The 24,083-nt window shown below is 52.4% G+C and overlaps 1 protein-coding gene across 4 annotated transcripts in view; it reads right to left on the reverse strand.

Annotated features, from left to right (window-relative positions):
* The window catches only part of LTBP2 (latent transforming growth factor beta binding protein 2), a 70,891-nt gene extending 67,966 nt beyond the window's left edge, over positions 1–2,925 (reverse strand). For 3 of the 4 annotated variants that reach the window (XM_077180485.1, XM_077180486.1, XM_077180487.1), the window contains exon 1: positions 2,124–2,925. In XM_077180485.1, the coding sequence (XP_077036600.1) occupies positions 2,124–2,578 (455 nt within the window). In that variant the 5' untranslated portion in view covers positions 2,579–2,925. The remainder of the gene's footprint in view (positions 1–2,123) is intronic. The other variant, XM_077180484.1, reaches the window with a different exon arrangement.
* Between the last annotated feature and the right edge of the window lie 21,158 nt (positions 2,926–24,083).

The raw sequence follows: 24,083 nt of genomic DNA on the forward strand, positions 1-24,083 counted from the left end.
TGAAGTTTTTTAGGGGCCCTGAGTTTCCTGGACGAAAATGTGTCTGGTGCAGCAAGGGGTGTAAGAAGATGGATGAGGTGGAAGGACAGAGGCTCCCAGAGTGGCTGGAGGCAGCAGCAGCTAGCTTTCCATGAGGAGCAGCACCATGTGGTTACTCGTGGGCAGTTGTTGCAGCTGGGCTTTCTCTTAAGCTCTGAAGACAGTAAGTTATAGAGAAACTTCAAAGTGATGCTTTGGAGTCCAGAACAGACAGAAAGCCATTACAGACACTTTGCAGAACTGAGGCTCTTGGGGACTGCAGAAAGCTTTGTATCCCCAGCCTTGATCTTCCAGTGCAGAGCAGAGGCAGAAAGTGCAGCAGAGCCTGCCTGAGAAGCACAGCACTAGGACACAGCTCTTCCTTACTTTGAGCTTGGAGGCAGTGGCACTCTCAGATATAGATAATAACAGGTAAACTGTGTAAGTGCTAGACCAACCATCCCTGTTTACATCCTGGATTAAGGGATGAAAGCTACTTGCAAAAAGGTTCAGGGCTCTTCCGAGCACAGTGTGAACCTTGGGGCTGCCCTCACGCTCCTGACAGCAGCACAGGCCAGCTGTTGTCACCAGAGGCAGCTGCAGTCTGAAAACAAACATGCTGGGTATCAGATGACTCCAATTCAACCAAACTGCTACATGATCCCAAAGCAACACTGACAACATTCCAACTGTAGAAAGGGTAGAATCTTTCTGAGCCCAAAAACGTCCAAATCTGACTGAGCAGGACTGAATCTTCCCAAGACTCCCTCTCTGGGTGGCTGACAAGCCAAGATAATGAGCTGGGTAAGGTCAGAACCCATATGCCTAGCTGCTAGTGATACTTTATGTATCAAACATAATAGAAGTAGAGTGAACTTGGTGTTTCTGTGGATGCGTTGAAGGAAAGTACACAGAGTGGCACAGAAAACATTTCTGTCTCCAAACTTTACAAGGAGATGAGTATGGGAGAGAGAAAACCCAGAGACAGACCTTTTGTGTTCCAGTGAAGCTCCCCACCAGATGTTGGAAGAAGACATTTCTGCCCGTGTCAGAGGGCTGTAAACCCAGAGCCTGCCCCCACAATCCCCCTAGCAAGGCTCACATGAGAGCAGACACACACACAAGTGCCACACGGGCTGGTCAAACTCCTGCGCGATGGTTTTGGCTGCCCTGTCCAAGGGGCAAAGGAGCTGATCTCGAGGGGCATCAGCCACGGGGGAACAGCGAGGGAACTGCCGAGGAAGGGGCGCTGGGCTGAGGAGTCCATCAGCCCTGCACCGACGGCAGGCTCCCCTCACGATCGAGCAGCTGGCCCCGCCATACGATATCCCCTCCACCTCCTCAGGGCTGCAGCCAGAGGCTGGAGCTGGAAGCAGCCCTGCCAGGCAAGTCATAGGAAGCCTCCTTCGGCTGAGCCAACTCAAGCCATGGGAAGCTGCGGCGTGGAGTGCTTACAAGGGGCCCATTATGGGAGGAAGGAGCCAAGAGGGCCAGGTACCTGCAGCAAGAGCGGCAGCAGACACACTCCGTCCCGCAGAGCCAAGCAAGCCCCTCCAGCTCCTCCACACCTCAATCATGCTGGATCCCCCTCGGGAGTCCCCCACCCTGCAGCCTCCCAGGGCAGCTCCGGAGGGCAGCGGGGACACTGCCCGCTGCCGCGCAGCTGTCTGCCGGCCGGGGCCCCGACCTGCCACAGGGGCACTGCATCCCAACACGCCTGAAGGACGCAGCCCCACGCCTGGCAGACGGCGGCCCGGCGACCCACGCCCACTCGGGAAGCACACCCCGCCTGCGTGCACACCGACACACACACGCACCCACGAGTGGCTGCGAGCGGCGCGGCCGCCGGGGCGGGACAGACGCGCCGCAGGACAGCGAGCATCCAGCGGGGTCCCGCTGCGCCGCTCCGGACCCGGTCCCGGGGAACGCTGACCGCCATCCCGCGGGGGACGTGGCAGCGCCGGGAGCGCCCGTGGGATGGAAATGGGGATGCACACGGGGCTCGGGATGGGACCCTGCCCCTCCGTCCGGGGCTCCCCAGCGCCGGGACCACCGGGGTTCACGCTGCGCACCCCCGGCAGGATCCCCCCGGCCGCAGCACTTACCCCGCCATCCTCCCTCTGCCGCTTGGCTCCTTCGCCCGGGGCACCACTCGCGCCTTCAGCCCGCTGCCCTGCCGCTGGCGGGAGGAGTCCTGCCTGCTTCTCTGCCCCGCGCCGGGACCGAGCCCGGCATCTCCCGCTTGGCCCCGGGGCACGGGCAGCCCGCGGTCGGGACGCTGCCTCCGGCCGTCGGCACCGCTCGGGCTCCCCGCGGCGGCCGCGGAGCCGCGATCCACGTGGAGGGCTGCGGGGAGGGGCCGTGACGGTGGAGGGGACCGGGACGCTGGGGACAGGCCGTTCGCGCTGCCCGCCGCCCCCAGCACAGCCCCGCGGCTCCGCAGCCGCGCCGCTCCCCCGGCCCCCGGCTCCAGCCTGGCCGCCGAGTCCGGCCGGCAGCGGGCGAAGCCCAGGAGGACGGCGAAGGTGAGCGGGAGGAGGCTGGCGGCAGCGCCCCGCATGGTGTCAGCCGGTGGCGAGGGGAGACGGGCGGTGCGGAGCGCTCAGAGCCCGGCTGGCATCCCCGGCGGGCGCGGGGCAGCGGGGACCGCCGGCTCTCCGCCCCCGCTCACCGCCCCATCCCGTTCCGGGACTCCGACGGGACCTGCCGCCCACCGGGGCCGGGGGCGCAGAGAGCAGTGCTGAGCCGGGGAGAGGGCTGCCGGGCGGCCCCCGCAGGAGGAGGGAGAGGAGAAGGGCGGCCGGCCCCGCTCTCCGGGCTGCCAGCGAGATCCCGCGCTCCGCAGGCAGCTCCAAGCACCTTCGCGCCTGCCTCTGGCACTGGCAGCGCCTGGAGGGGATGGAGGGTTTTATTTTTGGAAACCTCCCCCTTTGTGTCTTTTTGATGCTGACATCCCCCCTCTCCAGAGGACACGGCTCGGCCCCCCTTCTTAGGAGAGGAGACATTCCAGCAACACCCACTTTGGCAAAGGGAAACAAACTACAACAGAGAAGCCTTAACCCCTGCCTGGCCAGGGAGACCCGGCCGCCGCCGGCCCGGCAGTCGGCATGCAGCCCCCGCAGCCCGGCCCGCAGCCCGGCCCGCCGCGACCCGCCGGGCCCGCCGCAGCTGGGAGCGCTCAGGAAAGGTGGAGCGACCCCGGCTTTGAGAGCACGGAGCAAAAGACACGGATGCCAGAAGAACACACCGGTGCCCCTCAGCATCTGGGCACTTCTGGAGCTGCATCAGCACTGCTAGCCCGCTCGCTGTTCTGGATCGCATCTACCAGGAGAAAGGCACGGCAATGGGAAGAGCCTTGTTGGCTATCCCACGCTGGCTCCAGAGCTCTTGGATCCTCTCAACCCCATTCAGGCTTTTATAATCTTCCTTGTATAAGTTCAGGCTAGAAAAAGACTCACCCAGAAGCTCCAGGTCCTTCAACCTGAGAGACCTTTCTGGAGACATATTCCAGCTTAGAGTAGATGTCCGTCCTTCCCCCCGCCCCGTCTGCCTCTGCTTGAGTACCAAGAGGTCGAGGGAGGACTTAAAATGACTGCTTTGCTTTATATGTGCTGAGGAAGACTGAGAGAAGAGTAGGAGGAGGGAGAACAGGGGCACAAATCCCCTTTCAGCCACACACATCAGTTTAACCTCATGCTCTGCCACATCTCTACAGATTCTGCTGCTCTTGGCCATCTTGGGCAAGGAGCAAATCCTCCCACTGGAGTGCAGACACTGTCCTTTATTTGGGGTGGGCTCATTCCAACCCACAGAAGCACTGGTTACCTTAGTGGGTGACTAAAGGCCTCTTGCTGCATCTCTACATGCAAAGAGACATTTTAGGGCCCTGGAAATGCTCACAGGAAGGAGATACACTGGATTATGTGCCTGCAGTGGGTCTTGTGGTGGCCGTGAGTGCAGCAGCTGGATGTCTGCAGGAGAACACAAGGAACTCTGTGTGTGCAGAGTGATCCTTCAGGGGCACCTTTACATCTTCCAGCAGCTTGCAGGGTAGGGGCTCCTTCAGCCAGCTGCTGCAGCTCAGCCACTGGGTTTAAAAGGCAAATTGTCATATCAGTCCATGATTTTATCTGATTTCTTTTGTTCCTTTTGATCTGTGGGGTGACTGCAACATAGGACTACTGGCTCCTCTTCTGTGCCCACTGTTCCTCCAGCCCATTACAGCCCCATCCCACTGATGCTCCTCTCCCTTCAGCCTTCTACTACAGGTGCTGCCCTCCCTGGTCCTCACCAAGCTGTCTGCTTTCCAACAGCTTTGTGGCAGAGGGGTCTGTCCAGCTCACTCAGTTCTGTCTCTCCAGCCTCCAGCAGTTGTGCTCCTAAAGCCTCTCCTATTTGAAACCAGTGGTTCCATCTCCCTTCTTCTCATTGCCCCTCGCCTTTTACACTCTCTCAGACCACAGCCATCTCCTTCTTGGGATAGGAGCACTGCTGCCTACCCCCCAGCATGCAGAGGAGCTGGGAAAGGAGCAAAGGCACAGGGAGTGAATCCCCCTGAAAGCATGCTGGGTCTGGAGTGGAGCAGGACCTCAGCACATTTCTTCTGGCTGGGCATGGCAAGTGGGGGAGATGGGAGGCAACCACAGGTGAGCAAGTGTGACCAGAATAATGGGCAGAGTGGGTTCAGGCTTTACCTTGGTGCTGGCAGCTGAAGGGCAGGCAGAAATTTCAGAGAGTGCTTTGGCACTCCCTGGGATGGAATCAGTTTACCTCCCTGTCCTGTCAGGGCAGGGACAGTCACTTGGGCAGGGGTTTGCATGGCAGTGGATGTCATAAGCAATGCCCACTAACAGCCGTGACTTGTTTCTTTGTTCTGAGGAAGAAGAATGTCCTTTCCATCCTCACCTAATTACTTTCTTATGCAGCAGTGGAAAGAATGCTTGTGCCTAAACCTGACATGAGAAAATTATCAATGCCATAAACAAAGCCATAAACAAAGCAGCCAAGAGCCAGAGTAGGCTCAAAGCCAGAACAGAAGACCCCAGAACAGGGGGCACAAGTGGATTCCTCCTTCCCAGAGGTGTTGGATCAACCCAGAGAAGAAGATGACTTCAGCATCCCCTGGGGACAACATGTGCACAGGAGCCTGCACTTGGGGCACCAATGGTAGTGGGCTCCAGGGGCTTGTGCCCTCTGATGGGGCTGAGCAATGAAATGTGCAAAGAGAGCCATCAACAGCCCCCTGGCACCTCTTGCAGCTGCCCCTGGCTGTGGTGGAGCCTGGCCCAGGGAGCTGGCATCTCTCCTCAAATCAGCTTAGCTCCGTGTTTACAGTAACTCCCTGGAGCTGGACACCGAGCTCCTTGCTGCCTCTCACAGGCAAGCACTCCTCAGCTTTTCAGGGATGTGCTGCTGCCATTTGATCCCACGGGATTGCTGCAGCAGAACAGGGGCCAGCTGAGGGCAGTGGCCCCCAATCCCCCCACCTGAGGCTGTCTGGCATAAGGAGCTGAGGGCACAGGAGTTATTTGCAGATGGCTGATATTTGGCCATTCCCAAAACATAACCCATTAGAAAAGGGGAAGGACAGGGGGTGCAGATATTTGGCCATTCCCAAAACATAACCCATTAGAAAAGGGGAAGGACAGGGGGTGCAGTGCAGGTTGGGCTTCAGCATGCAGCACAGTGGGGGCTCAGCAGTCAAACATGAAATACCTCATTGCTCAGGAACGCACCCAGGCAGAGTGTGGATGGTTGGGCTGCTTGCTTCTGAGCTCAAGCCCGCACTTGGGAAGAGAAATCAGCAGCAGCAGAGTGAGGATGGGGCAATAAGCTGGCAAGCAGGGTGTGATAGCCCAGCCCCCAGCAGCAGGGAGCACAGGGCACCTCTGGGGACATGACCTTCAGGCAGGCAGTTCAAAGTGCTTTTTGCTGCCTCCACTTCCCTTAATTCACCATGTGACCTTCTAGGTGACAGAAATGGCACCAGGGGAGAGTCTGAGGGCAGACACAGTTGCAGCACCCCTACAAGCCCATGCTTTCTAGGGCCAGGGCCCTGATCTGAGTGAGGCAGCCAGTTCAGAAAGCAAGGGGCTCATCAGACCCTGCAGAGAAGAGGAGCAAGTGTGGCCTGCTTTGATGACATTGATGACACTTCTCACCTGCTCTGTCTGTGGCAGGCCTGGTGGGGTGCTTGGGCAGCTGAGGATCAAAGCCATGGGGCCAGAGGCAGAGGGGTCACAGCAGGCTGTGACCTGGAGGGACGAACATAAGTCACATCATCTTGAGCCCTCTCAAAGGACAGGGAGAAGGGACTCTTCCAGACTGTGCTGATGGTGGCCCCTCTGTGCTAGGCCCCCTCACACCTTCATTACCCCACCCATTGGGTCCACACCAGCTCTGCACAATTCCCTTGGGGTGCTAACACCTGGGAGCCATGCTTCCAGGGACAGTTGGCCCCCAGATGTGGCTCCTGGCACTGTATCCCTTCGATTAATTAGCCCCTTTTCTTCCTCTTCAGAAGGGTTCACAGCCCACATGTGCCTCTTCCTCTGCTGAGAGCACACCCGTAACACACTGCAGATGGGACACATTCCATGGATTCAGAAGCTGCCTGCAGCTCCCGCAGAGGAAGAAGGAGTGCTCCCATTGCTCAGGGCTCAAGGGCAGGGAAAGGTTGGCCAGCCTCACTGGCTTAAAAATTGGGGTGTGGAGCCAGCCTTGTAGAGGTAGAACACACAGCTTCTCTGAAAAGAGCAGTCTCACACCAGGAGGGAGAACATGGCAGCTGTGGGGAGCTGGAGAGAGAAACAATTTCAAGGCAGTAATACAGAGAGATCTCTGGAGAGGATCTCTGTAACCATGGGCATCAGAGAGGCAGAAAAAGCAGCCTCTGAATTTGCATATACAGCCAGCAAACCCTCCATGGACAGCATTTGCACCCATTGCCTTTGCCATGAGATACACACAGCTCAGCACACCCATATTTCTGGGCACCCAGGGAAGCAGACATTCCCACCCAACAGACAAGGCACCACAGCCAGACACACGGCCTGGCCCTTCAGCCACCTCCATGCACTCATAGTGCATCCCTCAGAGCCTTGGGGACATCTTGGCTTCTCCCTGGGAGGAAGCCGCCAGCAGGCAGCTGAGAGCTGTGTGAGCAGTGGTTTGTTGTCAGAAAACAGAAGAGAAATTGTCCAGTTCCTAGTCTAAAGCCAAGACTTGCTGGTTTTATTGTTCCTTCTGCTTTCATTTAACCAGGGCAATCTCTGAGATGGAGGCACAGACCAGGCAGCTGGTGTCCTACACCTGGATCTTGCTCATGCTGCTGTCTAAGCATGTGTCCCTGCATTGCCAAGGGCTGAGACCACATGCTGAGAAAGAGGTTGCAAGAGAACACAAAGGCATGCCACCAGGAAAAAGAAACCTGGAGAGAATGATCAAGTGGCAAAACCCAAGGGATGGGAGTGCAGAGTGAGGCAGAGAGGAGATTACTGTGGGCTACTGCTGTAGAAATGCCCTGGGTGGGCTGGCTGCAGAGCACAGCTGGTTCCTTATTTATCCATCACACTGTTTAGAGCCCGTTTGGCAACTCCTCAGGAGAAAAAAAAGAATGCTCAGTTCGAATGTGACTCATGCAGAGCTACAGCAGCTCAAGGGAGTCTGTTCATTTATAATTAATGAAGTCCTGTTTGAAATGATCTGACTGCAATCTTCCCTCTTCCCAAGAGGCTGGTCTGGCCTCTCTGCTTCTTCAATACCTGTGGCTGGAACTGCACATGGCAGTGAACAGGGCCTGAAAATCAGGAAAGCCTGATCATGCCCTAAGAGCACAGAGGCTGCCCTGACCAGGAAATCCATCCCATCACATGTTCCCTGTGGAACAAGCCTGCTCAGGACATCAGCCAGATGGGGGACTTCAGCTGCTCCACTCATTTGTCAGCTGTCCTCACTAAGGAAGGAAAGGGAAAGGGAAAGGGAAGAAGGGAGCAGAACATCTTGCCATTTTTATGGGTTGTGACCCTCTTCTTGGGAGGTCAGGGCACTGCTGAAAACAGTGGAAAGTGGCCTGATAGTGAATTACCATAACCTTCTTTTCCCCTTTTCACTGGGGTCTCAATGCCAGGAGGCTATTCCTGTGGCAGCTATTGAACATCAGCCTGTCACAGACTGGAAGGGAACAGGAAAGTAGGAACTGCAGCTTGAGGGTATGCAGGGAGCCTGAGGTGCTCTCCTAAGGGAAAAGTCCCCCTTCCTGGTGTCTGGTACAACTTCACAAGCAGCACTTCTGAACAAAACCACAACCTATAGAAAATATAAGAGATGCAAACCAGCCGATCCAGCAGTGAGGACAGAAGAAACCAGGCAATGCCCAGACTATGATGAAGAAGCTCTTCCTGAGAAATTCCTCCCATGCTGAACTTCTTAACAACAAAGAGCTCAGAAAAAAACAAACCTGAATCAAACTTCGAATTCTACAGCGTGTTTGTGATTAAAGTGGTTTCATTCCTACTTCTGATTCCAAAGCAATCTTCCTAAAAAGCAATTAGTTTCTTTCAGGTTGCTGTTCCTTCCTTAAGAACCTCATTGTGGCTGCCAAGGGCATGAGGACCTTGGACTTCAAGTTCTTCAGCTTTGCATTACAGAGTAAAACTGATGATGGTAGATTCTGAAATAAGAATGATTGGTGGGGGTGATGTTATATCTGCATATTAGTTTGATTACTCTGCCATTCTGAGATTGTGGGCTCACACCCATCACAGGTTTTTAGGTGCTTTCCTACCAGTTTGGGCACTGCAATCACTGTGTGAGCTGTGATCTCAGCTCATTACAACGCAATGATTTCAAGGGGATGTTTAATAGCTTATTAATAAGTGAATCTTAGGGAACTGAAAAAAGTGGCAATTATTAGGTGGCATGTGTTAGAGCTTAAATAGTCATCATGCAGGAGACGAATGCATTGACACTTTACAGTCCCATTGGGTAATTATTGGGATTAGGCTGAGAACCCAATTTCCCAGCTATGACTTCATAGGCTGGGAATCCAGCTCTCTGGTGACATCACAGCTCCAGAGTCTCCCTCACTAGTTGCCATGCTGACTACTGTCAGGTGGTGACTACATGTAGGTGTGGCACAGAGCCTTAAGAAAGGACCCACACTCTTACAGGAAATGAGAATAATGATGACTGGGAGACTAACAAAGAGATAAATGCAGATCATCTGCAGAGAAGATGAGCCAAGCCTCCTTTCTTACCACATCAGGTCATAATCTTCTGAGAAATGCAAGGAGCTTAAGATGGGGAAGCATCCACTTCCCACCCAGACAGGGGCCATGCCAGGCACAGAAGTCATAACATGATTAAAGGGATGGCATTCATGATTCTCCTACCTCCCCCAGAGGAGTTTGGAGCTAAAGACAAAAGCAGGGACAATGTTCTCTGGTGATGATTACCTCTGTGCTCAGCTCTGGCCTGCAATTTCAGGCTATGCCTCTGCCTTCCCACCCTCTCACTTTCCTCATTTCAGCCCATCTGAGCAGGCAAGGATGACCTGCACAGCTCAAGCCCTAGGCAGTGCCAAGAGCCCAGGGGCCACCTGCTTTCTCTCAAGGCTGGCAAGCCCTGACAGCAGAGGTGGCAGCTGTGGAAGGCAGCTGGCACCATTGACAAGGGAGAGACCCTCTCCTTCCTCCCTCTCAGAGCCAGGCCCTCTGCTCCCCTGAGCCAAGGGAAGCTCCTGGAGGGTGGCAGGACTGAAGGAGCTGAGGAGCTCCTGATATTTCTGGGGAACATCCCTGCATCAACAGCATCAGGTCAGAACTGCCTGTTTTGAGGCAGTGCAAAGCTGGGCTGCTCTGTGGGCAGCTCCTGCTGCAGAGGATCAGGAGGAAGGAAGGAAGGCAGGGCTATAGGGCAGGAGAGTTCTTCCCCAGCCAGGAGTGCAATCTGGGAGCAGATGAAAATGAAGCAACAGCACTAGCCAGCCTTATGCCCACTGTAAGGGACATTGGGATCCTGAATGCTCCTGGCTGGGCACAGAGCATGGCCAGGGCCACCCCAGGTGGCAAGAGAAGTCCTGTCTCTGGAGATCCCTCTCAATGCCACTTTGGTTTCTTGTTCCACGAGGAGATGGGACTCATACGGCCCCTGGCCTGAGACATCCCAACCTTGCTGCCCACTTTCAGCAAAGGCAGCTGCTCCTATGGCAGGTTGCTGTCAGTCAGGCTCTGCTTCCCTGCAGGTTTGGCTGGATCTGTGGAAGCTATGCAGGGTATGAACATCACTGACAAAAGCTTTAGGCTACACAAATCACCAAAAGGTAACAGGGGAGCTAAAATCCCATGTGAGAACAAGTTTGGGGACCTGGGGAGAAGAACAATAGGCTGTGAGCACAGACCTCATGTCTGAGTTCACAGGCACCTTGTGTAACTGAGTGATTTGGTATCAGCACCTTGTGCCCTGCTGTCAGCCTGCACCTAGGGCTGGCTGTCCTTCCCACACCAGAGAACTGGTACCTCTCTTTGGCAGCCCACTGCTGCCACCAGTCCTTCCACTGGCACGGTGCTTCTCCTCAGCCCAGCTTTCAGAAACCAGATCCAGGCCCAGCAAGACACCTTTCCCAGCCCAGAAGGAACACCTGCTTTTCAGGACAAAAGTGCATGCGAAGTTTGGCCCAAGGAAGCAGCTGCCCCATTATTTCAGTTCCCATGGCAATGCCAGCAGGGAGGGGCTCTGACCTGCAGTGCCTCCCAGACCATAGAGCTCCTGGGGATGTGAAAAGAAATCACAGAGGCTGCTGGCCAGCTCTAGCCCTGTGTCTCCTCACCAGGACAGATACAAGCAAGACCCATGCACCCCAGGGATGCATCTGTGTTACCCATACAAGCAGGGCAGCCTCTTCAGTGACAGCTCCAGTGCTGCTGAGCAGAGCCTGGGGGCTGAGGGATATTCTGGCTTGTCCCTTTCTTCCCTCACAGTCTGACTGAGTTGATGTGAACTACAGCTGACCTACAGCTCTCTGCCTCACCTGTCCCTGCCCTAGTATCCATATCCTATATGGCATCAGCCCCTTGGCCCCTGCTCAGTTCAAGCCTCCAGCTGGCTTTAGAGCCACTGCTAGAAACATTATAGCACACCTGTTCTTCAGATGAGGGTTTACAGCCAAGACTAGCACATCTGGATTGTAAAATAGACATTTGGAAGTTTATCAACATGTTTCCAAACAGTCTGAGTATGGCAGAAACTCCGTCTGGTCGCTTTAGTGAAGGAAGCAGCTGGGCTACAAGGATGGTTTGGTGCCCTTCTCACGCCTCGTGCAGGTTGGGCTGAGCCTCTCCTCCCTCCCACCTTCCTCTAGAAACTGAACTGCCCCTTCCTGACGCTAGTGGTCCAGGAAGCTGTGTCAGCAAGGCTCTAGGAAGGAAACAGGGAAGTGAAATCCAGTGCCCTTCCCACTCCAGAACCCGCTGACGCAGCTGCACAAAGCCTAGACTTCAGCCAAATGTCTCCCAGAAACTCCACGTGCTCAGAAAATTGATTGTGAATCTGCACCATATGGGTTGGGAGGGGGTAACTGACTCCACCAGCCCGGTCCTGTGCAAAGCTCAGCTGCCAACAGGCTCCAGGGCTTTTTCTCTCAACAAAGTCCTGCTCAGCAGCAACACCAAGCTGCCACTAATGGGTTTGTCAGCACCAAGCAGATCTAAAGGAGGAACAGGCCCCACTGCCCTGAGTGTTTCACGTGCACAGCCCCTCTCATCGTATTTGTTTCTCAGATGTGCAGCACTCACACTGGTGCTAACAACAGACCTCCCACATAAGTGTTCAGTAACACACTCTACAGATTTTGGTCTCTTTCCAGTCATCCCACACCAACAGAAATACAGCTGATACTTTGGGGTGTGTGAGTGACAGAGGCAAGAGACACACACAACCTGTAAAGCTGAGAGGGCAGGAGGTAGCTCTAGCCCCAGCATGCAGGAGAGCTTTGGCAACGTGATGGTTGTTTCCCACAAGATCTTCAGATGGTCTGGGCCAATGTTAATCAGTGACTGATTGACAATCCTCTCATCTCCTTCCAATTTGACAGTCCACCTGCAGGTGAAGGTAACATTCCTGTCTTGCAGTGCTGACTACCACTCTATGCTCCTATCACCCTGACAGAGAAACCACTCTGCCAACATAGTGGCTGAGCACTGTTGGAGACCATTCAGCCATTTGGAGACTGGTGCAAACACAGATTCTTCCATCAGCTCCACCCCAGGGAATATCTTCCCTCCCAAACTCATGCTCTCAGTAATATTGAACTACCTCTTTAGACCCACTAATTCAAAGTGGTTCCAAATTCAAGAGGATTTAATGGAGGAGCCTGGGGAGAGGAAAAGGTGTGAAGGTCAGGGGTAACCCCAAACCTTCAAACAGTGTACCTGTAGTGATGAAGATACAAATACATTTCTATGGTGCTTTGCACTCAGTCAATTTCTATGTCTTTATTTGTTTGTTTTAAAACTTGAGGGAAAAGGGAAAAGTGACCACCCCACACACCCACTCTGTGTTTGCCCATATATCTTGCTAGGCCCTCTGGTGCTAGAGTGAGCCACATTGCATAGAAAGGGCAGGAGAAAACACCTGAATGAATGTGAGAGCTGTACATAGGTCACTGCTTAGGAGCTGTACATAGGTCACTGCTTAGCAGCATGTTTAGCTGCTCCTTCCACTGAGCACATATATCATTGTCTGCAGTCCATGCCAGGGCCCAGTTCTACTGCTGGATTCTTCTTTCATGGGACTTGAGAACCTACAAAGTGCTAGAAGGAATTCAGGTTAAGAGGCACTGCAAGACATAACAGAGGAGAACAGGTTGGAAAATAAGGGAATGGGATTCAAAATATCATTTGGATCTTGCCAAGCAAAATTCCCTTTTGCTTCTGCATGTGCCAGTGGGCCCATCTGCCCAGACCATTCCAGATGGTGTATTTTTACTGAGAGAGGAGGCAGCAAAACTTCTCATTTCTCATTAAATTGAGCTGGTCACCTCTAAGCTTATAGGTCAATGGGTGTGTTGTCTCCTCCTCCCCCCTGGACTATAAATCTGACCCCCAGCCCAGGCCCTTCCTCCCTGAGGCAGCAGGTCCTGCTCATGACAGCCAGCACTTTGTTTAGCAGCTGAGCCAACGCTTCCTCCCAAGGGAGAGCACAACCCTGTAGAGGCAAAGGTCAAGTGTGCTCTTCCCAAAGCTGAGGATCTGCCTTTGCCACTTAATCCAGCCCGAGATCTCACAGCCAACACAGAGCTTCTCTCAAGCCTGGGAACACTTCGTGGGCAGAGGAAGACACACACTTGAGGCACAGGTGTAAGTGCAAACATCTGTCCTTCACCACAGGCCTTCAGGGCACCAGGAGGGAGGCAGCTAGGAAAACAAACCCCCTGCAGATACTTCATCACTGTTCTGTGAAATAAGCCTGCCCTCACCCTCACCAGCTCAGGCCTAATGCCAAAGACAGCCAGGTGGTGCCTAACTTCCACAGCTGCTTTACAGCCCTGCCTCCCACTGGGAGGTGTGGAACCAAGTCAGTTTTACACTGTGGGGCCCAGCTGAGATGGCTTCCAAAAGCACTCTGCTGTGCCCTGGAGTGCTCCTGCCCTGCAGGTCTCACCACAGCCCTGCAAGGACTGGCACAGGTAAGGGAGTGGTGAAGGACTCCATCACTCTGGTTTCACAGTGGAGGTAAGGAGAAAAAAAGTTCCTGCTGTCCTTGCCTCAGCCAGCTGTGGACCTCTCAGCCACAGCCAAGCAAGCAGGTTGTCCTGGCAGTGGAGATCATTCCCTTTGCTCTCCCACACACTCACAGACTGGCTGAGGTGAGATGTGACCTCTAGAGAAGGGCCCAGTCCCCTGCTCAGGCCAGGATGCTGGAGTCACATTCAATTGAGTTTTTGAACCCCTCTAAGGATGGAGGCTCCACAGCCCCCCTGGGCAACTTGCTCCAGCATTTTTAACTCTTTTCTGACCTCTAACACAAGTACTCATCCACCAACTTTGCTGTAATGGGTTTGGTCACCATCACAGGAGGTGGAGGTGCCCCTCTTGGGGGTGTGACACTGTGGACCCACACATGCTTTTAGCTGCACTTGCTGGCTCCAGTCCCAAGGGGCTCCCTCAACCCCCAGGCTGGCCAAGAGGCTGAGCCTGGAGCCTCATTCTCCCTGACCATGCGAACACAGTGACAGCAGATCCAGCCCTTGCTGTTTCCCTGGTTTCTTGCTTTCTGTTCAAGACAACTGAAGAAGCAGGGGTGAGGAGCAGGGGACATCACTTGGGAAGAAGACTTTCTTCTTTCAGAGTTGATTGCCTCTAAGATTTAGGAGAATTAACTCTTCAGCCCCTCCATAAGTACCAGACTACCCCACGGCCACTCTCCCTTCCAGCCCTTGCAGCCAGCACAGACCCATGATGATCCCAGGCCCACAAGCCTGGTTTCACAGATCTGTGCCATTTCACCTCCTGCTGTTTTCTGGTTCTCATTATCTCTGCAGAGCTGATGACACTTAAGACAATTTATCTCCCTGGAGGCTTTCTCTGGAACTTTAAGTCTGACTTATGCAACATGTGCTGATGTCCTGCTCACCCAAGCTCACCTCCGGCTTGTTAACACCCTGGCTGGCCAAGGACCCTTCCCTGCCTGCCAGCAGGTCTGAACCAGGCTGAACCTCTGCACTCACTGGAGTTACAGCTTTGGCAACTTTCTCCTCCTACCCTTTGTCCTCTTATTCACCAATGGTCATTTATCACAGCAGCCTCCTCCCACAGGGGTCCCATGTCCACAGACCCAGACCTGCCCATGCAGCTGCCAAGGAAACCCCAGGGGCAGGCACTGAACAAGGGCAAACCCAATTAGCAGCTGTCAGGTAACACTTCCAATACCTTAGAGTGGTTATTAACCCCATGTGCTGGGGGGGCATCACCAGCTGAGCATCCCTTCCCAGACCATAGGGCTGTGCTGGTGGGGAGCACAGCCTCTTCCCAGCTTTGTGCCTTCTGCTCTTGTTAGAAACCAGTTCAGAAACACGAGAGTTTGGGAACCAAACAGCTCTTATCACTGCCTGCCCCCAGAGACAAGTCTAATTCCAAACTACAGCTACAGCACATGTATATCTGTTTGCAACACCTCATTGGAGGAATTAAAAAGCAATGATGATACTGTACTTGGGACATGATGACAACTGCTTCATCCAGCCAAACAAGACTGAGGCCAAGGCTGGTCCAGCCTGCTAAATGGTGCTAGAGCTTCAGGCTGGGCATGGTACCAAACCCTACAGTGGAGCCCCTCTACACGGCCCCTGGACATCTTTGTACTTGCAGGCCTGGAGACCTTTCCAAGCTTTTCTCCATTATCCTGCTATTTCTTTTCAGTCTGTTTCTTGCTCCTTGTCCACACTGCCTGCAGAAGCTATTTTGCAGGAAGAAGGGTCATCTCTCATGAGCTGTCTGTGTGTACTGATGTGAGGTGGGGTGAACAGCCTCTGCAGAGCAAACCTTCCACCTCTGTGTTGTACTTGGATTGACACTGCTGGTGTTATGGGAAGGGCCTGTCCTCTGTCCAAGCCAGCCACTGCCATCACACAGAGAGAAGGGTGACAGTGCTATAGCCTGGATGCCCCACACATTCCCTCCAAGACCTTTGCAGTGCTCACATCCAGCCAGGCCCACCAGGGAGGCAGAGTGAATGAGGGCAGCTGGACAGGAGCCCTGCAAACCAACCAAGCCTCCACATACCGGCCACTGAATTTGCATCTGAAGCACTAACAAATGAGGTGAAGGGAAAGTCTGGAACAGTGACCAAGCTTAGGTTTGAGTCCTGGCTCCAGAGCAGCTGGTGCAGTCTGGCAGGCAATACTTGACTCAGCTGTCCCCAACACCCTTGCTGAGCTGGAGCTTCCTCCACTGTTCCCACAGGCCAAGTATCCCATTTCACCTCCTTGAACTCCTGCAGTCCCCACAATTGCAGATAGAGAAAGGACCCTCTGCCCCACTCCCAAAGGAGATTTTATGCTTTCAGGGTACAAGAGGGGGTAGTCAAGACCAGCTGCTCAATGTGGTTTGCAGTGATTCACCATAGCTGAACACCCTCAGCCCCAAGTTATAAACCCTGAGACCCCAAGAAGACATCACCTAGAGCACATCAGATCTCCTCATGCTGTGAGCTTCCCTCATAACACAGCTGCCCCTTCCCACTCTGCTTGCAGAGCTAGGGCAGGCTTTCTTCCAACTGGATGCCATCCAGAGCCTCCACTGAGGTCCAGAGAAGGGAGCAGGAGGTGCTCCAAGGGGGTGGGAGAAGGAACACAGAGACCACAGCTCAGGGGTTAAGGTGGCACTGCAAGAACCCAGCACCTGTGGGTGGTGGGGTGAGAGGTATCACAAGGTCAGGCTTTTCTATTGCTAAAGCTTCAGAGATTTCTCTTTCCATCTGCCTTCCCACCATCTGCTGAGGCGGCTGCAAGGGAGAGGAGGTTTGCAAGGGTCACTCTTGGGCCAAAGCAGATGGAAAGGATCTGCTGTGAGTATTTTACTAGACATGGGCCAGACAGCTGCAGTGTGCCCCCCAGCCCTGCTGACAGCTCACTGGATCCCCCAGTGCACAGAGTACCACGGTGAAGGAGCTGGCTCACAACTGCACACGCTGCCTGGAGGCTTGCTTGCAATGATGAAGGGTCTGCAGCTGTACAAAGCAGTGAATTAACAAGCTGTTTAAGGCCTTCAGTGGAGGCCTGAAGAAACAGATGCTGCCAGGAGCTGGTCTCTCCCCCTCCTGGGGACCATCCTTCAGGTCAGAGATGTTTTTTCTTGGTGCTCTCTGAGGGGAAAAACCAGCAGAACCTTTGCTACCCAGAGCTCCAGGGCCTTCTCCTCCCCCTGAGCCTTTGAACCCTTTCCAAATTTCTCAGCTCTGCAGGCTTCCAGACCTCGCCTGCTGCAGACCTAATTAACTCTCTTGTTCATTTATGGTCTTTTGTCACTAAAGCAAGTAATTGGTGCACACAAGAGGCAGATCCTCGTGTGCTCACATGGACTTGACTGCTCCCTTTGGTCTGCTGGGGAAGCCCTCTCCTGCTCACCAAGGGTGCCTGCAGCCCCTCTCTGTGGCCAGACACTTCAGGATCATCTATGGAGAGCACGCTGCCTCCATTTCCAGCAAGTTCTCTCAGTGCTTTTACAATCAGAAGACACAGATTGTCTCAGGACATGACACCTTTGAACTCAAGCAAGTCTAGACCATGGACTGCACCTTCCCCTTCTGCCTTGCTAGCACCAAGAAGCCCCTTGGAGTTTCTCATCATGTGCTGTTGTTTGCTTGGTGCTCATGCACACACACACTCTCAGAAGCCTCCAGTTCAGTGGGATGGGCAGACACCAGGCCTGGCAGGGACGCTGCTGCCACAATAGTTTCTCCCTGCATTGGTACTCACTCAAGTTTGCCTACAGCCAGCTGCATGTAAGAACATGACCCACTGCTCTTTTACCACCACCACCACCACCACCAATTTCCTCTTACCCCTGGCATCACAAGGATGGAGAACAGCAGAGAGAGGGAGGGCCCTTTCACAGGGGGATAGCTGGGCAAGATTATCCCAGGGCTCCTGGACCAGACAGCTCCTCAGCCTTTGGAAACCTCCCTTGCCTTTGTTCCTTGGCCCTGTAGGGCTGGGGGAAGGGATCCCAATGAACATGTTTGTGCTGTTCTTCTTAATAGGGTGTTGTGTAACACAGAGGGAAGTGACTACACCGGGAACCCCAGCTGAGAACAGAGACTTTAATCTTGCTGCCCAGGAAAAACTTGGAAAAAATACCTACATCTGTTCTGTTGCATTAGACTCATGGCTCAGAGGCTGACAGCTGACCCTGGCTGCTCATGATGCCAAGGTACAGCCCCTGCCAAACAGTGCCAGGGTAAATGACCATGACTGATTAGAAAGGCAAAAGGCAGAGAAGACTGGGAGAATGCTCTCCCTGGGCAGACAGGAGAAGGCCAAGCCAGAGTTCATCAGGGTACTTTGTCTTCTCCACTGCCATATTGGCAAACAGAGTGGAAGGAGCAATAGTGGAAGAGAAAAAGGCAGAGGATGAGATGCAGGGAGAGGCATGAAAGTGAGGAGGTGGAGAAGAACTACAGCTGCATCCACATCTCCATGGGGCTCACCAAGCATGAGCTTCAGGAAACAACCCTCCTTCTCCTCAAACCTGTGCTAGGCTGAGGGCACAGAGGACCAAAGGTACTCTTTTATCTGCAAGCAGGCTTCACAGCTCAAGAAGGGCACGGGGCAGGTGCTGGCCTCATGGAGCAGTGCACATGCCTTGCCATGAATCTGCCAGCTCCAGGACATGTAAGAGCACAGGTGTGGGGCTCCCTGATGCAGTGCCACAACACAGCTCTCTTCCAGGCTCAGGCTCTGTCATCACCCCACACCCATACAACAATTCAGAGAGTGAAAAGGAAATAAGCTATCCAGCAAACAGAGAAACAAAACTAAAATTTGACTAACAGCAGACTCCTAGACACTCTGAAACATGTCAAAGACTTCTCACCATATTTGGTGATACACCCACTAGGAGCATGGTGAGTGCTGCATTGGGGCCACAGGGCAGGAGGAAGAGCCAGTTCTCCATGTAGTCCCTCTTAGAGACACAGCAGGATGCTGAGGGTAGCCCTCCCCTAGATGGGAGGGGGTTTTCTGGAAAGACATTAACACCCAGTTTTGTGAAGGATATGCCTGCTCCTTACTCCTGTATTAAATTGACTCAAGCCTAATTAGCACAATATATATGACAGGATTAAAGCAGATTCTACCTTCTTCTTCCTGCCTAGGGCCACCAGCTACCAAACACTCCTCCTGATCAGCATCCAGCACAGGACAGTGGACAGCTTCAAGAAAAGCAGAAATAACCCTCCTTTCTGACTTCTGTCTGTCAGAGACAGGCTTTGGCCCTGAAGCAGGAATGTTTATTTGCTTTAAATCTTATTTAAACATGAATGTTTTCATTATCCACATGCATGTCACACTCTTTTATCTGCCCTTAGGAGGATAGGCAGGAAAACTCATGCTTTCCTCAGTCCATATGTGGAGCAGACAGTTTGGATTAGCCACGTGCTTTTGCCTTTCAATCCCTGCTGGCCGTCACTTTGACCTTGTTCAACAAGACAAAGGCATGAGAAGTGGTGTGTTTCCTTTAGTCTCTTATAAACTTCAACACCACAACCTCATATCAAACTCTGTTCCTCTCTCCATCTCCATGGGCTACCTGCTCATGCAATCCTAAACCTCCAGCACTAAACTGAGCACCTAAGATTCAGGGATCCTGCTGAGAAATGCAGTTAGAAGGTCCAGGTACCTTCTGGCCCAGAAGCATTTCTACACTAGAATCCAAAGATGCCTCTTGAGTCCAGCATCACCAGTCCCATGACTCTTTACCACCTTCCAGCCCTCTGCTGTTGTTGACCTGGTGCCTTTCCCTCTGCTCCTTGCACTGCTGGGGAGCAGCCCTGCCCAGGGCAGAGCTGCAGACCTGAATTGGCTCCACAGCACCAAGTGCATTACACCTCAGTAATGTCTTTGTTACACAGCTCCTCTGACACTCTGCCCCTTCAAACCTGAAATGAAGCTCAGCCCTGCCCAGGAGGAGGAACCACAGGGGATGAGCACAGCAGAGTCACCTCTTAGAAAGACATTCTTAGAGCAAAGGCATTGCCTTTGCTTTCCAAAGGCATTGCCAACAGGCTACTGACACCACTGACTGCTGAGTGTAAGGTTAGCTGGCCCAAGACACCTCTACTCAAAAACAACCTGATGCAAAGAGTATTCAAGGAAGGCACTGGCCCGTGCAGGGGCCACTTCAGGACAGTTGCCCCCCGAGGGTGGTAGCAGGGTCCTTTTTCCCTCCTGTCCCTGGAGCTACTGCACTGTTCCAGTCACTTGCTGCAACTCATCCAAACTCACGTCAGCTTCCACTCTCCCAGGTTCTCTGGAAAGGCTAGAGGTGTCTGCAGTTAATTTTAAAAAGTCCATTATGCTATAATGAGTCCTAAAAAGAGAATATCCACTCTTTCTGTGCACCAGCTCAATTCTGCTTTCCTGGTCCACACATTAAAACTCCCTCTCTCCTCACATACTGATGACTAACCTGTCTCAAAGCCTGAGGGAGCACATCTAATCTGGTTAGTGTTACTGCTGTTGTTTATTCATATTAAGCACATTACTCTTACTAAGCTATTTGTACTGAGTCTCCTGAGAGAATGCTGCAGCTTAATAATACATATGTAAACCCAGCTTCCTTTCATGCATTTTTAATGTGTTGCCTGTTGGAAAACAAAAGGCCAAGGGGGATGGTGCAACACGGACATGTGCAGATGCTTTCTAGATGCTCACTTCTCACCCACCCCAGTTTGGGGAGTAGAAGCACAGCAAGAGACTCTACCAGCCAACTTATTTGCTAGATTAAGAGGTCTGCTGAACAAACAAACAACAACAAAAAAAAGATAAAACAAAACCAAAACAACAAACCCAGACAACGGCGAGTCAAACTGCACGGTTTCAAGGGAGCTGAAGTTGGCCACTGTTAAAGGGAGCTGCCGGTCCCCCTCTGGTGGCCATCAGCCGCAGCCGGGCTCTGCCGGGACACCAGAGCTGCCGCAGGGCGACTGTCCCGCACCGAGGGGGCACCCGAGCATCCCAGGGCCGGGGCAGCTTGGCTCGGCCAGGAAAGCTGCGGGCAGCAAGGCTCCAGAGCACGGAGCTGAGGCAGGGAGCGCGGCACACCAGCGTGTCGTGGGAGTCTTCTAAACCCGAAAAGATTCATTGGAAGAACAGCCAGGAGCTGCCCAGTCCCTCCACCCTGACAGCCCTGTCTGTAACTAAGCCCTCGGTTTTTAATAGCAATACTGTGTAGCACCAGGAGCTCCTATCTTGAAACAGGGCCCCCCTGTGCATGGGGCTATGCAACATCTGGACACAGAGAGTCCATAGGCTCTTGAGGATGGGGAATAAGACGGAGAGAAAGAACAGAACTTGACAAGAAATGAGTGAGCAGAAGGAAATAGGACAGCAGTGGTCAACACAGAAGACAGCAGTCAGAGATATGCTCTCAATGGGTGAGCACAAAGGCAACTATTCAATGTCTTACTAGAAGATACCAGGGCAACATTTTTTGCCTGTAATTTTCAGTTTCGACAACGTAGACAATTGCTACCAGTGTATTGAATGTTGTTCCCCATATGAAAGGGCCTAGGAGAAGGCTGAATATCCCTGCTGACTCCTCTAGTCACAGACAAGAAGAGGCTGCCAATTTTCCTTAAGTGGTGGTCTGTGTCTTTTCCACTCCACCAAGAAAGTCCTCTGCAAATCTGAGCTAGCTTCTATGCAGCAAGCCACTTCTTCAGACAAACCTGAAACCCCCACAGCTACTTTCATCCTCCTCCAAGAGGACTGCAGGGAATTTTATATCCTTGCATTTCTTCACCCACTGCTGTGAAAGCAGTACTATCTTATCTCAAGGCAGCCTCACACTTCAGCTACTGGAGCACAAGAAAGCCCCAAACAGCTGCTCCTTCTGGTAAGAGATGAGATTTCTAAAATTACTCAGAAAATTGCATGGGTTTACAGGCCTTCAGTATCATGTTATCACAAATCTCCAAAATAAGGGGCTGGTATGGGCCAACATACTCACAGCTTAGCAGAAAATTGCCTCAAGAGGGTGAGAAGAATTTGGTTTTGGCCATGCAGAGTCACTCCCCGCAAAACCACCTAAACTCACTCTGGCCTTCACGTGCCTCAGAGAAAACCCTGGAACAATCTTAGGCCAATTCCAGTTTCTTCATACATTGCAAGAGCTCCACTTCCTTTGCCTGTATTCATTGCAGCTTTGTACCAAGGTGGAGAGGCTTGGCTCTCAGCCTCACTCCCCACTTCCAACCCTGTGTGCAACTGCCCACACCTCAACACACTTTGTAGCACTCCATTCCTGCAGAAGGGTAGCTGGAAACAGCTCATCGGGAATTTTGGGTGAACTTCAGCTCCAGCTGTTTTGTTTTACTTCAAAGAAGTTACAGCAAAATATGTCTAAAAATGAGCACATTCATGCAGTAACACCTCCTCTCCTACAATCAAGTTTTATGCTCTGGAAAGCAGAGATTAGTGTCTCTCACACATTAAATGAGAAAACCAAAGAGTTTAAGAGGAAGATTCTAAATCTTAGATTCTGCACAGTACAGCTGATGCCAAGACAAGCTGAGGTTCTGATCAGCTTAGCTCTTTTCCATAAGTGTTTCCCTTTTAGAGGTCCTCTAATCAAACATTCAAACTCTTTCTGTGCTCACGTGCCAGGTCAGTCAGACACAAGATGGTAGCAGAACAGCTGAAACCATACAAAATGTAGTAATTCACTATGGGAACCAGGAATTACCACTTGATTCAACTGACCAACTCAGCCATTACACTATGAAAGTAAGAACAGATCTTACCTAAATCAAGCATCATTTCCCCCATTTCTTATTTAGGTATCTGCAGAAATTCATTTTTTGTAGTTCCACAACTAAAGCAAAGAAAGTTGATCAGAGGAACTGAATGTACAAAAATGCATTTTTCCAAGCAGCACATCATGATACACCTCAGGGCAAGTGGCTTTGTATGGAATCAAGGATCCAAAGACATCAACTCTTTGCTATTGCTGAATATACAAGCTGGGGCATGTAGGATTCCAGCACAAAGTGCATGGGCATGATTTCTCTCAGAGCCCCAAGTCCGTGCCAAGTGCTAGGATAAATGGAGGCTGTGGAGTCAGCAACAGGGCACTGTCACCAGTCCAAGAAATCACAAGAAACTGGAGATCAGGATGGACAATGTGAGCAGCCAGATGATATCATGCATCCTGTAAAGAGAAGCTGAAACTTTAGAACTTACTTCATGCTGAAGTAATCCAGCATGCTGAGCTCTCTCCTTCACACCCAAACAGACAGTTCCTGAAAACTCCAGGCTCAACTTGGCCCCCTTCTTATGAATTGCACTGGTCATGGCATGTAAAGGCATGTCCACATGGCTTGCTGTATATCAGTTTGCTGGCAAAGTCACCCACCTCTTAATACCCTGGCCCCAACTCTAGCAGCTCTACTCAAAACCTCTGCAATTTTCAGGGCACACTGGAACTTCAGTTTCTGTATTTGTAATGTCAGCACTGTTTTATGAAACCTCCCTCATCTGAGTGCAGCATTAGACAATTCTGTTGCCACAGGAGCTTTTAAGTAATACCGTGACCCAACACAATGTTAGAGGCAATCCCTAAGGATTGCATGCACCACTCTCTCTTCTTTAGCCAGTGCTTGTGGCCTGAAAGCCAGAATCAGCACTAGATGCTGGTTTCACATGTGAGAACATCCACCTGATTACGTGGTGGAACACACACAGCCAGCCACTGCTCTGATGGCTGAGGACAGGCAAAATCGTGTACAGCCCAGGAAAGAGTGTTTCATCATTTCACAGGCAGAAATCCTAATAGACACAGAATCATCTTGCAGAATCATCTCAAGTTGTAAAGTTATGATTTTAATCCTTAAGGTGTAAAGGACTCAAAAGCCCCCTCTTCTGCTGGCTTCACCTAATCTTGACCAGTACTGTGAAGCACAAGCTCTTCAAGTACCTGAAGCTCAAAGAGCCAGGTAATATACAATGAGACAAAAAACTGATTGCACCAACTGCACTATTAATTTACATAAAATAGTCCTTAAAAATCTTTCTAGCATTATTAGCAGCTTCACAGCATTTTCCAGCCTACCTGCAGTGAGGCCTCACAGTAGTCTGCAAGCCCCAGCCCGGAGTCCTGCCTCTTCCCAAAAGCTCACAGGTCCTGGCTTCAGTCAGTCATCCTGAAAGGCTGCAGGTGGAGAACCATGCCCTCCCCCCTGCACCAGACTTCTGCTAGACATCTGAAGACCTGGAGAGGCCCCTTGCCCACAGACAGCACCAGTTTGATTACCTCTGTAAAGCCCAGAAAGAATGCTGAGTTGAGAAGACA

This window comes from Agelaius phoeniceus, chromosome 6 (assembly GCF_051311805.1).
Source record: "Agelaius phoeniceus isolate bAgePho1 chromosome 6, bAgePho1.hap1, whole genome shotgun sequence".
Classification (NCBI taxonomy): domain Eukaryota; kingdom Metazoa; phylum Chordata; class Aves; order Passeriformes; family Icteridae; genus Agelaius; species Agelaius phoeniceus.